This window comes from Pseudophryne corroboree, chromosome 3 (genome assembly GCF_028390025.1).
Source record: "Pseudophryne corroboree isolate aPseCor3 chromosome 3, aPseCor3.hap2, whole genome shotgun sequence".
Classification (NCBI taxonomy): Eukaryota; Metazoa; Chordata; class Amphibia; order Anura; family Myobatrachidae; genus Pseudophryne; species Pseudophryne corroboree.
Genome location: NC_086446.1, coordinates 712,743,489 through 712,759,039, shown reverse-complemented (window position 1 = coordinate 712,759,039; position 15,551 = coordinate 712,743,489). Strand labels below are relative to the sequence as shown.

The window sequence follows — 15,551 nt, the reverse complement described above, 5'->3', positions numbered from 1 at the left end:
CTGACAGAGAATCTGACCACGCAGCTGCAGCACTGCACATACATGCTGAAGCAATAGCTGGTCTCAGTATAATACCAGTGTGTGTATATATAGCCTTCAGGAGAGCCTCCTGCTTTCTATCAGCAGGTTCCTTTAGGGCGGCCGTATCCGGAGACGGTAGTGCCACCTTTTTTGATAAGCGTGTGAGCGCTTTATCCACCCTAGGGGGTGTTTCCCAACGTGACCTATCCTCTGGCGGGAAAGGGTACGCTATTAGTAACTTTTTAGAAATTACCAATTTTTTATCTGGGCAAGCCCACGCTACTTCACACACTTCATTTAATTCTTCAGAAGGGGGAAAAACTACTGGTAGTTTTTTTCTCTCCAAACATAATACCCTTTTTTGTGGTACCTGGGGTCACATCAGAAATGTGTAAAACATTTTTCATTGCCTCAATCATGTAACGAGTGGCCCTATTGGACATTACATTAGTCTCTTCGTCGTCGACACTGGTATCAGTATCCGTGTCGACATCTGTGTCTGCCATCTGAGGTAGCGGGCGTTTTAGAGCCCCTGATGGCCTTTGAGACGTCTGGGCAGGCACGAGCTGAGAAGCCGGCTGTCCCGCATTTGGCATGTCATCAAATTTTTTATGTAAGGAGTTGACACTTTCACAAGTCCATCCACTCAGGTGTCTGCCCCGCAGGGGGTGACAACACATTTATAGGCATCTGCTCCGCCTCAACATAAGCCTCCTCCTCAAACATGTCGACACAGCCGTACCGACACACCGCACACACACAGGGAATGCTCTGACAGGAGAGAGGACCCCACAAAGCCCTTTGGGGAGACAGAGAGAGAGTATGCCAGCACACACCAGAGCGCTATATAATACAGGGATTAACTAAATTATATCCCCTTATAGCTGCTATATATGTATATTGCGCCTAAATTTAGTGCCCCCCCTCTCTTTTTTTACCCTTCTGTAGTGTAGACTGCAGGGGAGGGCCAGGGAGCTTCCTTCCAGCGGAGCTGTGAGGGAGAAATGGCGCCAGTGTGCTGAGGGAGATAGCTCCGCCCCTTTTTCGCGGACTTCTCCCGCTTATTTCAGGAATTCTGGCAGGGGTAATTTATCACATATATAGCCTCTGGGGCTATATATTGTGATGATTTTGCCATGCAAGGTGTTTATATTGCTGCTCAGGGCGCCCCCCCCAGCGCCCTGCACCCATCAGTGACCGCAGTGTGAGGTGTGCATGAGGAGCAATGGCGCACAGCTGCAGTGCTGTGCGCTACCTTGTTGAAGACAGGAGTCTTCTGCCGCCGATTTTCCGGATCACTTCTTGCTTCTGGCTCTGTAAGGGGGCCGGCGGCGCGGCACCGGGACCGACCATCAAGGCCGGTTCCATGCGGTTGATCCCTCTGGAGCTAATGGTGTCCAGTAGCCTAAGAAGCCCAAGCTACCACCAGTTAGGTAGGTTCGCTTCTTCTCCCCTTAGTCCCTCGCTGCAGTGAGTCTGTTGCCAGCAGATCTCACTGTAAAATAAAAAACCTAAAATATACTTTCTCTCTAGGAGCTCAGGAGAGCCCCTAGTGTGCATCCAGCTCAGCCGGGCACAAGATTCTAACTGAGGTCTGGAGGAGGGTCATAGTGGGAGGAGCCAGTGCACACCAGTTAGTCCTAAAGCTTTCTTAGTTGTGCCCAGTCTCCTGCGGAGCCGCTATTCCCCATGGTCCTTACGGAGTCCCAGCATCCACTTAGGACGTCAGAGAAATTATATTTACAAAGTGAACATTATATTTTCTCAAAGTTTTTGCCATAGGAGACTATGCAAAGTTGCATGCATTCAAACCACTTGGTGAAGCAGCTGGACCAGTCCGAAGAAGGTATGTCTTCTATATGCTGGATGAAGCTCCCCACTGCATCTATCATGACTCAAAACGAATCCCACGCATCTTGCGCTTGATTTGTGGGATCACAAAGAAGTTGCAGGGGGCCAGGACTGCACTGTATGGTGGATGACCCAGCTATTGGATGCGTTTATGGGCCAGAAAATCCACTACTTTCCTGGAATTGGGGGCAGGTGCATTGTTGTCGTGGAGAAGTGCACCATGAATGCGAGTTCTTGGCTGGCACCTGGAAATTTATTCCAGCACTTGCAGCAGGCATTGGTTGGCATACCACTCACCAGTTATGGTGCACTGCAGCATGATTGGTATGGCAGCTACATGACTAGTCTTGGCCGGAAAAACAGACACCATCTGCTTGGCCACGCTGTGCTCACGTCTGAACTTCTGTGGCGGCACACATCCAACTGTTGTTTGGTCTCGGGGTCGAAACTGTAGATCCAGGAAGGATCCATTACCACTGATGAGCTCCCTTACAGAGTTTGAGTGAACGCTATCAAACCTGCCCAGCATGTTTCAGCACCAAGTCACCCAAGCCTCCTTCTACTCTCAAGTCAGCTGATGGGGCACCCAGCATGCAGAAACCTTGTTCAGGCCAAGCTTTTTGAGGAGAATCAAGCGGATGGATCACGGTGAGATGCCTATCTCCTTCTCTAACAGGATCACAATCACCCTGGTATCCAACTCATCAATGGCAGCAACGTTTTCCTTGATGATGGTGGACAAAGTTCGGCCACAGTACTCCTAGTCTTCCACGGACCGTCTCCTATGCTAAAATTCTACAAACCACTCAAATACAGTGTTCCACCTCAAAAGAAGCTTGCTGTTGGTCAATACTCTACTGCTGTCACAGACCACTCTTGTAGTCATAGACGATCATGGTTCTCTAGTGGCCTCTGTTGAGCTCCATAATGAGTTTGTGAAGGAAGTGCTGCTTATATACAGTTCTGTGCCTTTACATTTCACAAGTACTTTAGTCAGAGATTGGTTGTGAACTATAATCAGATTGAGTCTACTCCACATAAACACTGCACATCTGGAGATTAATTGCACACCCCTGGTATGTGGCTCTAAATAAAAAAAATTATGGATAATTTTGTTATGGATAGATAATTTCGTACCAAGAACCTCATCTTTATTCCAGAAGTTATGTTACAAATGTTTTAATTACATAGCAATATAACAGAGTTTACTGTTCTTATAAAATATTCCGGCACTGACTTTAGTATACAGTATATAAAATGTGACTTTTCATAAACACCTTAAATGCAGATACCTAGTACAGGTTGAGTATCCCATATCCAAATATTCCGAAATACGGAATATTCCGAAATACGGATTTTTTGGAGTGAGACTGAGATAGTGAAACCTTTGTTTTCTGATGGCTCAATGTACACAAACTTTGTTTAATACAGAAAGTTATTAAAAATATTGTATTAAATGACCTTCAGGCTGTGTGTATAAGGTATATATGAAGCATAAATGAATTGTGTGAATGTACACACACTTTGTTTAATGCACAAAGTTATTAAAAATATTGGCTATAATTACCTTCAGGCTGTGTGTATAAGGTGTATATGAAACATAAATGCATTCTGTGCTTAGATTTAGGTCCCATCGCCATGATATCTCATTATGGCATGCAATTATTCCAAAATACGGAAAAATCCGATATCCAAAATACTTCTGGTCCCAAGCATTTTGGATAAGGGATACTCAACCTGTACCATGTATTATTAGTACTTTGTCTAATGGACAGTAACCTTCTTTACTCACTTTTCGTCAGCTGTGAAAGGAGAACTGTCCTCTACAATAGTTTAGGTGTGAAAGAAATTTCTTTTATTTTAAATGATACAGAATATAAAATACAAATGTGTCTTAGAACTCATCAGTTCCTATAACAGACCGTGACAACTTTAATAAAACAAAAATAAGATACATTTAACTAGGCTGTTGCCAATAAAAAAAAGTCTGATAACTACAAACACTTAAAATTGCGAATCAATTAAAAGAAAAAGAAAATAGAAAATAATAAAAACCGCATGAGTCTCACTTATTTGTAATCTTGCATGTTTCATGGCTCTACTGCTTTCTCAGTGAAGTGCCAAGTGAGCAAGAAATGTTTAAATAGGTTAAGTAATCCTTCGTTGATTTAAATTAACAAAATAAATAATGGATGTCCGAAAAATTAGGATTTTAATTACCTACCGGTAAATCTTTCTCGTAGTGCGTAGAGGATACTGGGGTCCACATTATGGGGTATAGACGGATCCACTAGGAGCCATGGGAACTTTAAGAAATTAATAGTGTGGGCTGGCTCCTCCCTCTATGCCCCTCCTACCACACTCAGTCTGGAAACTGTGCCCGAGGAGACGGACATACTTCGAGAGAAGGATTTAACTGAATAGTGGTGAGAATCGAACCAGCACACACAAACAAGAGGAAAGCCATGCTAACTCAACTTGAACCAGAACAGCAATGGCTGAACCAACAACAATACTTAACCAAATAACAGTGCGGAAAAACGAAGCACTGGGCGGGCGCCCAATATCCTCTACGGACTACGAGAAAAGGATTTCCCGGAAGGTAATTAAAATCCTATTTTCTCTTACGTCCTAGAGGCTACTGGGGTCCACATTAGTACCATGGGGATGTACCAAAGCTCCCAAACCGGGTGGGAGAGTGCTGAGGTTCCTGCAGAACAGATTTACCAAACTGAAGGTCCTCAGTGGCCAAAGTATCAAACTTGTAGAACTTAGCAAACGTGTTCGAACCAGACCAAGTAGCTGCTCGGCAGAGCTGTAAAGCCGAGACACACCGGGCAGCCGCCCAGGAAGAACCCACCAACCTAGTAGAGTGGGCCTGTACCGAATTTGGAACCGGTAAACCTGCCGTAGAATAGGCATGCAGGATAGTAAGCCTGATCCTGCGAGAAATAGACTGCTTTGAAGCAGGACACCTAATCTTACTGGGATCATAGAGCACAAACAGCGAGTCAGACTTTCTGTGACAAGCCGTCCGTTGTACATACATTTTCAAAGCCCTCACAACATCCAAGGACTTTGAATAAGCAGAGGTGTCAGTAAGCACCGAAACCATAATAGGTTGGTTGATATGAAAAGCAGACACCACCTTCGGAAAAAACTGCTGACGAGTTCTGAGTACAGCACGATCCTCATGAAAAATCAAGTAGGGGCTCTTGTGCACCCAGTTCTGCACCCAGTTCTGACACTCGCCTGGCCGAAGCCAGGGCCAACAGTGTAACTGTCTTCCACGTAAGAAACTTAACGTCCACTGCCTATAAGGGCTCAAACCAATCCGACTGGAGGAAGTGCAACACAACACGGAGATCCCAAGGTGCCGTAGGAGGCACAAAGGGCGGTTAAATGTGTAGAACACCTTTCAAAAAGGTCTGAACCTCCGGAAGAGACGCCAATTGTTTCTGGAAGAAAATGGACAAGGCCGAAAATCTGGACTTTTAAGGAGCCCAAATGTAGGCCCACATCCACTCCAGCCTGCAGAAAAAGAAGAAAACGCCCCAGCTTAAATTATGCCACAGGAATTTTCCTGGCCTCACACCAAGAGACGTACTTCTTCTAAATACGGTGGTAATGCTTAGTCGTTACCCCCCTTTCTGGCTTGGATCAAAGTAGGAATCACCCTATCCGGAATCCCTTCCCGGGCTAGAATCTGACGCTCAACCTCCATGCCATCAAACGTAGCCGCGGTAAATCTTGATAGATGAACGGCCCTTGCTGTAGAAGATCCTCGTGAAGAGGAAGAGGCCACGGGTCCTCCAGGAGCAACTCCAGTAGATCCGCGTACCAGGCCCTTCTTGGCCAGTCCGGAGCAATGAGAATTGCTTGCACCTTTTCCCTTTTTATTCCTTTGAGAAACCTTGGTATCAACGGAAGAGGCGGAAACACGTACACCATCTGGTAGACCCATGGAGTCACCAGAGCGTCCATCGCCACTGCTTGTGGGTCTCTTGACCTGGAACAATACCGCTTGAGATTCTTGTTGAAAAGAGGCCATCATGTCGATTTGAGGAATCCCACATCGATGTGTCAAGGACTCGAACACCTGCGGGTGAAGTCCCCACTCTCCTGAATGGAGGACGTGTCTGTTGAGGAAGTCTGTTTCTCAGTTGTCCACTCCCGGAATGAAGATCGCCGACAACGCCACCGCATGCCTATCCATCCAGAGGAGGATTCTTGTTACCTCTGACATGGCTGCTCTGCTCTTCGTTCCGCCCTGTCGGTTTATGTAAGACACCGCCGTCACGTTGTCTGACTGGACTTGAACGGCTAGATCGCGAAGAAGATGTGACGCTAGGAGAAGGGCGTTGTATACTGCCCTTAGTTCCAGAATGTTGATCGGAAGGACGACTTCCTGACATGACCACTTTCCTTGGAACTGCTCCCCAACCTCTGGGACTTGCGTCTGTGATTAGCAGAATCCAATCTTGAATCCCGAACCTTTGGCCTTTGGTCAGGTGAGACGTCTGAAGCCACCACAAAAGGGAGATCCTGGCCTTTGGCGACAGACGTATCCTCTGGTGCATGTGAAGATGCGATCCGGACTACTTGTCCAACAGATCCAGCTGGAAGGTTCTTGCGTGAAACCTTCCGTACCTTAGAGCCTCGTAAGAGGCTACCATCTTTCCTAGGAGGCGAATGCAAAGATGCACTGATATCAGAGACGGTCTTAGGACGTTCCGCACCATTGACTGGATCACCAATGCCTTTTCCATTGGAAGGAATACCCTCTGTGCCTCCGTATCCAGAATCCTTCCCAAAAACGGAAGCCTCCGTGTTGGTTCCAGGTGAGATTTTGGCAGGTTCAGAATCCAACCGTGATCCTGGAGAAATCGAGTTGATAGGGTGATGCTGCAGGTACGGTATTATGTTTACTCCCTGCATGCGGAGGAGAAACATCATCTCTGCCATTACCTTGGTGAACACCCTTGGTGCTGTGAAGGTATGTATCCTTGATGTCCAAAGACACCAGGAATTCCCCGTCCTTCAGACCTGAGATCACCGCTCTCAGAGACTCCATCTTGAAATCCCGTAAATACGGGTTCAGTGACTTGAGGTTTAAAATGGGCCTTACCAAACCGTCCGGCTTCGGCACTACAAACAGGTTGGAATAATAACCTTTGTTTTGTAGGTGAATCGGAACTGGAACAATACCCTGAGTCTACACCAGTTTTTTGAATTGCTGCCTGTAAAATCAAACCTGCTTCTGGAGAACTGGCAAGCCTGATTTGAAGAATCTGGGAGGTGGGAGTTCCTGAAACTCCAGTCTGTGTGATAAGATCTTTTACCCAGGGATCCTGGTAAGATGTTGCTCAAATGTGACTGAAATAACGTAATCGGGCTCCCACCTGCCTGTCCTCCAGGCAGTGCACGCCACCGTCATGCTGAGGGCTTTGAGGAAGCAGACCCGGAGGCCTGATCCTGAGAACCTGCAGCAGCGGGTTTTCTGGGTTTACCTCTATTCCCTTTGAAGGTTGTAGAAGAACCCTTGGATTTGCCTTTAAACTTCGCTTTCCCAAAGGACAGCAGAGTTGGACCAGAATAGGTTTTCCTAGCAGGTGCCGCTGCGGAGGGAAGGTATGTAGACTTACCCGCCGTAGCCTTGTATATCCACTTATCCAGTTCATCTCCAAACAGAGCCTCACCCATGAAAGGAAGACTTTCCACGACTTTTCTGGAATCTGTGTCCGCAGTCCACTGACGTAGCCATAAGCCCCTGCGTGCTGACACTGCCATGGCAGTGGTGCGTGCGTTGAGTAGACCAATTTCTTTGATGGCTTCAACCATAAAGTTAGCAGAATCCTGGATATGCTGCAGGAGTAAAAACATCATCCCTTGGTAAGGAATCTTAATCATCTATTAGAATACCTGACCATTTAGCAATGACCCTAGTGATCCATGCACAAGCAATAGTGGGTCTCTGGGCCACCCCAACCGACATGTATAAAGACTTGAGGGTGGTCTCAATCTTGCGGTCAGCAGCGTCCTTTAAGGAGGCTGCCCCAGGGACCGGTAAGACTATCTTATGTGACAACCTGGATACCGATGCATCCACAATCAGCGGGATTTCCCATTTCTTTCTATCCTCTACAGAAAAGGGAAAGGAAGAAATCAATCTCTTAGGGATCTGAAACTTTTTATCAGGGTTAACCCACGCTTCTTCATAGAGGGCATTTAATTCCTTTGAAGCGGGAAAATTAACAGAGGATTTCTTTTTTGTATTAAAATAATATTCCTCCTCAGCCTCCTCTGACTTGTCAGGGATATGTAGGACAGTTCTGACAGCTTCAATGAGGGCCTGAATTCCCTGTGACAGGACGGTCCCACTCGCATCTACTTCCCCCTCTTCTTGATCTGATGGATCAGGATCCGTGTCAGCCTGTATGATTTGGGCCAGGGTATGTTTTTGTGGGCAGTGGGGTGCAGGTATTGGAGCTGAATCTCTATGTATGAGGTCATCCATAGACTGCCTCAAGAATTGTGTTTCCTTTTCATTATTAGACAGTTCAGTTGAAATATTTGAAATCATCCCTTTAATGGAAGCCAACCACGGGGGTTCAGCCCCACTGGACTGGGAGTGAACACTATCCTGAGTACAGGGTAGTGAGTCCCCAGTGGATGAGAGACATTCAGCTCTACAAGAAACACAGTCCCTGGACATTGTAAAGAGACACCTACAGTATATATATATATATATATATATATATATATATATATATATATATATATATATATATATATACACACACACACACACACACACACACACACACACAAAAACACAGTATATATAGGCAAAGTCTCAGAGAGACACAGAGTTCAGAGCCAGCCACACAGCGCCCCTATCAGCAGTAGTAAAACTAAGCTGGGTCGCAATAAACAAGCACCAGTATAGTGTTTATAACAGTTACACTGCTCCCCCCCCCCCCCCCCCCTCCCCTCACTAAGACCATCTGGTACCACAGTGGAGATTTGGGGTCCTGTCAGAGGAGCTGCACGTCCCTTGTATTGCTGCCTTGTCAGAGCTGCAGAGGGAAATGGCGCCAGAGAGCCGCTGGATCCGCTCAGTGGGGAGCTCCGCCCCTAAAATGGCGTGTGGCTTACCGCACTTTATTCTTTTATACTGGCCCCGAGGATTTGTTAGATTTTGCTAAGTAGCTGTAAAAACCTCTGTTAGCTGTGTGGCCAGTGTGGGTAAGATGGTTGGCCCAGCGCACCCCTCACAGCGTCACCAGCCACAGTGTGTGTCCGTCTGGGCCTAGTGCCGCCATTCCCGCCGGCGTCCCGCTTACCGGGGTGCCGGCGTTGTACTCACCACTCTTCAGGCACTGTTAGGGGGTGGCGGCTTGCTGCGGGAGTGTACGCTGCACCATGGTGTGGCTTGTGAATAGCTCCCTCAGGAGCTCAGTGTCCTGTCAGCAGAGAAACGGGACCATTAACTCTATAGGAAGTTGGGCCGGTCTCCGCCCTAAGTCCCACGAAGCAGGCAGGCTGTTGCCTAAACATCCCTGACCGAAAATAACAAACAATAAACATAAAAGTAGAAAACTCTTCAGGAGCTCTCCAAAGCGTAACCGGCTCCTCCGGGCATATTTTCTAAACTGAGTCTGGTAGGAGGGGCATAGAGGGAGGAGCCAGCACACACTATTAATTTCTTAAAGTGCCTATGGCTGCTAGTGGACCAGTCTATACCCCATGGTACTAATGTGGACCCCAGTATCCTCTAGGACACAGGTTCTCAACCTCGGTCCTCAGGACACCACACAGTCCATGTTTTGCAGGTCACCTGTAGATTTTTTCAATGTGACAGTGATACACAGTGCAGCTGCTGGGTGACATGGAAAACATGAACCATGTGGGGTCCTCAGGACTGAGTTTGAGAACCACTGAGAAAGAGCAATGGATAGTAGAAAAGTGTATTTGGTCCTAGACAGTAGATTTCAGTTTGGATACACCCCATCCAAATCTAACTCTCTCTGCACATTACATCTGCCCCACCTGCAGGGCAGCACCGTTGTGCCCAAGTGCACAGTTACTTGCTTTGCTTCCAAATCCAAATCAGGCCCATAGTGACTATTGACAACACGTATCTTTCCCAATGAATACATATTTTATTGATCATTTTGGTTACACTTTATTTCACGTGTTAGATTGACCATAAAGAATAAGAATATTGATATTTTCTGAAAACATAAAGGGCCTGATTCAGAGGTGCTCGCAAATAGAACGCAACGCAGATGTTCATGTACGGCAGTTGAGTGATTACCACTGCGCATGCGCAAACCGTTCTAAACACCTCTGCAACTCACAGACACACAAAGAAGCTGCTGCGATCGGGACACACGGTTTCAGGAATGGGTTGGCAAAATGATTATAGTTCCCGGGTGGTGACTGGGAGGAGACCTGAAGTGAACGCAAAAATAGTATGTCTCATGGGCGTGTTATGGAAGTGTCACTGGGATGTCAGTGACAGCCGCTGATTTCTCAGAAGCAGAGCCACAGCCAGAGAGGCCATGTTCAGATGGAGACACTGCACATACGACTACGCTGGTGCATGCATTGATGGTGGTATGTGAAGAATGGCTGACAGCACAGAGGTGCTGAAAGTGGGCGTTTCAGGGCTGAAAGTGAGCAGTTCGCGTCTTGCTTATTCAGACACAGGCAAGGGAATGCGGATACTAGCATTATCGCAGCAGCAACAACAGCAGCAGATGCACAAGCAGGAGCAGCAGGATCCACCTGTGAATCAGACCTAGAGTCTTTCCGAAAATAAGTATTATTTGTGTCCATAAAAAAATAAATCAGTAATATTGGTGTTGGAATGTTTGCAAAATGGCTTCAGCACAGGGGTGAGAAAACCCTCAAGGGATAAAAACCTGGGCTGTAGGTGACTTAAGGACTGAAGTTAGGAACCACAGTCTTGAGGGCTATGGCTATTTCCCATTTACGTACCAATAAAGAATCTACTCCCTATGCAGTGAGGTGTGGAATACACGGTAACATGTAACCTCCTATCAGCAGTCGCATTATTTCTATCTTAACAAGAGAATAATGTACCTTGGAATCTTGGATTGAAGACGCATTAGAGCTGGAACATTTATCATACTCACGAACCCTTAAAAAGCGGCCCTCGAATGAGGAGCTATTCAACTGTCGAAATGCAAACTGCATTGAGGAATAGTCTTCAAATCCTACAAAGGCAAAACTGGCAGCAACAAAATGAAAATAAGATTTTACTCACCGGTAAATCTATTTCTCGTAGTCCGTAGTGGATGCTGGGACTCCGTAAGGACCATGGGGAATAGCGGCTCCGCAGGAGACTGGGTACAACTAAAGAAAGCTTTAGGACTACCTGGTGTGCACTGGCTCCTCCCACTATGACCCTCGTCCAGACCTCAGTTAGGATACTGTGCCCGGAAGAGCTGACACAATAAGGAAGGATTTTGAATCCCGGGTAAGACTCATACCAGCCACACCAATCACACCGTATAACTCGTGATACTATACCCAGTTAACAGTATGAAATATAACTGAGCCTCTCAACAGATGGCTCAACAATAACCCTTTAGTTAGGCAATAACTATAAACAAGTATTGCAGACAATCCGCACTTGGGATGGGCGCCCAGCATCCACTACGGACTACGAGAAATAGATTTACTGGTGGGTAAAATCTTATTTTCTCTGACGTCCTAAGTGGATGCTGGGACTCCGTAAGGACCATGGGGATTATACCAAAGCTCCCAAACGGGCGGGAGAGTGCGGATGACTCTGCAGCACAGAATGGGCAAACTCTAGGTCCTCCTCAGCCAGGGTGTCAAACTTGTAGAATTAAGCAAATGTGTTTGACCCCGACCAAGTAGCTGCTCGGCAAAGTTGTAGAGCCAAGGCCCCTCGGGCAGCCGCCCAAGAAGAGCCCCTTTCCTCGTGGAATGGGCTTTCACTGATTTAGGATGCGGCAGTCCAGCCGCAGAATGTGCAAGCTGAATCGTGCTACAGATCCAGCGAGCAATAGTCTGCTTAGAAGCAGGAGCACCCAGCTTGTTGGGTGCACACAGGATAAATAGCGAGTCAGTTTTCCTGACTCCAGCCGTCCTGGAAACATATACTTTTCAGGGCCCTGACTACGTCCAGTAACTTGGAATCCTCCAAGTCCTAAGTAGCCGCAGGCACCACAATAGGTTGGTTCACATGAAAAACTGATACCACCTTAGGAAAGAATTGGGAACAAGTCCTCAATTCCGCCTTATCCATATAAAAAATCAGATAAGGGCTTTTGCATGACAAAGCCGCCAATTCTGATACACGCCTGGCCGACGCCAAGGCCAACAGCATGCCCACTTTCCACGTGAGGTATTGTAGCTCAACGGATCTAAGTGGCTCAACCCAATGCGACTTCAGGAAATCCAACACCACGTTGAGATCCCACGGTGCCACTGGAGGCACAAACGGGGGTTGACTATGCAGCACTCCCTTAACAAAAGTCTGAACTTCAGGCAGTGAAGCCAGTTCTATTTTGGAAGAAAATCGATAGAGCCGAAATCTGGACCTTAATGGAACCCAATTTTAGGCCCATAGTCACCCTGACTGTAGGAAGTGCAGAAATCGACCTAGCTGAAATTCCTCCTTTGGGGCCTTCCTGGCCTCACAGCACGAAACATATTTCCGCTATATGCGGTGATAATGGTTTGCGTTCACTTCTTTCCTAGCTTTAATTAGCGTAGGGATAACTTCCTCCGGAATGCCCTTTTCCTTCAGGATCCGGCGTTCAGCCGCCATGCCGTCAAACGCAGCCGCGGTACGTCTTGGAACAGACAGGCCCCCTGCTGCAGCAGGTCCTGTCTGAGCGGCAGAGGCCATGGGTCCTCTGAGATCATTTCTTGGAGTTCTGGGTACCAAGCTCTTCTTGGCCAACCCGGAACAATGAGTATAGTTCTTACTCCTCTCCTTCTTATTATTCTCATTACCCTGGGTAAGAGAGGCAGAGAAGGGAACACATACACCGACTGCTATACCCACGGTGTTACCAGAGCGTCCACAGCTATCGCCTGAGGGTCCCTTGACCTGGCGCAATATCTTTGTAGCTTTTTGTTGAGGTGGGACGCCATCATGTCCACCTGTGGCCTTTCCCAACGGTGTACAATCATTTGGAAGACTTCTGGATGAAGTTCCCACTCTCCCGGGTGGAGGTCGTGTCTGCTGAGAAAGTCTGCTTCCCAGTTGTCCACTCCGGGAATGAACACTGCTGACAGTGCTAACACATGATTTTCCGCCCATCGGAGAATCCTTGTGGCTTCTGCCATCGCCATCCTGCTTCTTGTGCCGCCCTGTCGGTTTACATGTGCGACCGCCGTGATGTTGCCTGACCAGATCAGCACCGGCCGGTGTTGAAGCAGGGGTCTAGCCTGACTTAGGACATTGTAAATGGCCCTTAGTTCCAGAATATTTATGTGTAGGGAAGTCTCCTGACTTTTCCATAGTCCTTGGAAGTTTCTTCCCTGTGTGACTGCCCCCCAGCCTCGAAGGCTGGCATCCGTGGTCACCAGGACCCAGTCCTGTATGCCGAATCTGCGGCCCCCTAGAAGATGAGCACTCTGCAGCCACCACAACAGCGACACCCTGGCCCTTGGAGACAGGGTTATCCGCCGATGCATCTGAAGATGCGACCCGGACCACTTGTCCAACAGATCCCACTGGAAGATCCTTGCATGGGACCTGGCGAATGGAATTTCTTCGTAAGAAGCTACCATCTTTCCCAGGGCTCGCGTGCATTGATGCACCGACACCTGTATTTGTATTAGGAGGTCTCTGTCTAGAGACGACAACTCCTAGGACTTCTCCTCCGGGAGAAACCCTTTTTATCCTGTTCTGTGTCCAGAACCATACCCAGGAACAGTAGACGCGTCGTAGGAACCAGCTGCGACTTTGGAATATTCAGAATCCAGCCGTGCTGTTGTAGCACTTCCCGAGATAGTGCTACTCCGACGAACAACTGCTCCCTGGACCTCGCCTTTATAAGGAGATCGTCCAAGCACGGGATAATTATTTCGGCCATTACCTTGGTAAATACCCTCGGTGCCGGGGACAGACCAACGGCACCGTCTGGAATTGGTAATGACCATCCTGTACCACAATTTTGAGGTACTCCTGGTGAAGAGGGTAAATAGGGACATGCAGGTAAGCATCCTTGATGTCCAGTGATACCATGAAATTCTCCAGGCTTGCAATAATCGCCCTGAGCGATTCCATTTTGAACTTGAACCTTCGTATATAAGTGTTCAAGGATTTCAATTTTAGAATCGGTCTCACCGAACCGTCTGGTTTCGGTACCACAACATTTTGGAAAAGTAACCCCGGCCTTGTTGAAGGAGGGGTACCTTGATTTTACCTGCTGGAAGTACAGCTTGTGAATTGCCGCCAGTACTACCTCCCTTTCTCCGAGGGCAGCAGGCAAGGCTGATGTGAGGTAATGGCGAGGGGGAGTCGCCTCGAACTCCAGCCTGTATCCCTGTGATACTACTTGCAGAACCTAGGGATCCACCTATGGGCAAGCCCACTGGTCCCTGAAGTTCCCGAGACGCGCCCCCACCGCACCTGTCGCCTTTGACCCGCTTGCTTTTCTGAAGCCGAAAGGACTGTATCTGAAAATAGGGTGCTTTCTTAGGCTGTGAGGAAACCTGAGGTAAAAATTTTTCTTCCCAGCTGTTGCTGTGGATACGAGGTCCCAGAGACCATCCCCAAACAATTCCTCACCATTATAAGGCAGAATCTCCATGTGCCTTTTAAAGGCAGCATCACCTGTCCACTGCCGGGTCTCTAATACCCTCCTGGCAGAATGGACATTGCATTAATTCTGGATGCCAGCCGGCAAATATCCCTCTGTGCATCCTTCATATATAAGACGACGTCTTTAATATGCTCTATGTTAGCAAAATATTATCCCTGTCTAGGGTATTAATATTATCTGACAGGGTATCAGACCACGCTGCAGCAGCACTATTTATGCGGAGGCAAATGCAGGTCTCAGTATAGTACCTGAGTGTGTATATACAGACTTCAGGATGGTCTCCTGCTTTTTATAAGAAGGCTCCTTCAAAGTGGCCGTATCCCAAGACGGCAGTGCCACCTTTTTTGACAAACGTGTGAGCGCCTTATCCACCCTAGGGAATATCTCCCAACGTGACCTATCCTCTGGCGGGAAAGGGTACGCCAGCAGTAACTTTTTAGAAATGACCATTTTCTTATCGGGGGAAGCCACGCTCTTTACACACTTCATTCACTCATCTGATGGGGGAACAAAACACTGGCTGCTTTTTCTCCCCAAACATAAAACCCCTTTTATGTGGTACTTGGGTTCATGTCAGAAATGTGTAACACATTTTTCATTGCCGAGATCATGCAACGGATGTTCCTAGTGGATTGTGTATATGTCTCAACCTCGTCGACACTGGAGTCAGACTCCGTGTCGACATCTGTGTCTGCCATCTGAGGTAACGGGCGTTTTTTGAGCCCCTGATGGCCTTTGAGACGCCTGGGCAAGCGCGGGCTGAGAAGCCGGCTGTCCCACAACTGTTATGTCATCCAGCCTTTTATGTAAGGAGTTGACATGGTCGGTTAATACCTTCCA

At 47.6% G+C, this 15,551-nt stretch overlaps 1 protein-coding gene across 2 annotated transcripts in view; it reads right to left on the bottom strand.

Moving 5' to 3' along the window:
* The window catches only part of LOC135056675 (uncharacterized), a 163,603-nt gene that overhangs the window by 31,326 nt on the left and 116,726 nt on the right, over nt 1-15,551 (bottom strand). For both annotated transcript variants that reach the window (XM_063962127.1, XM_063962126.1), the window contains exon 5: nt 10,984-11,131. In XM_063962127.1, coding sequence (XP_063818197.1) covers nt 10,984-11,131 — 148 coding nt within the window. The remainder of the gene's footprint in view (nt 1-10,983; nt 11,132-15,551) is intronic.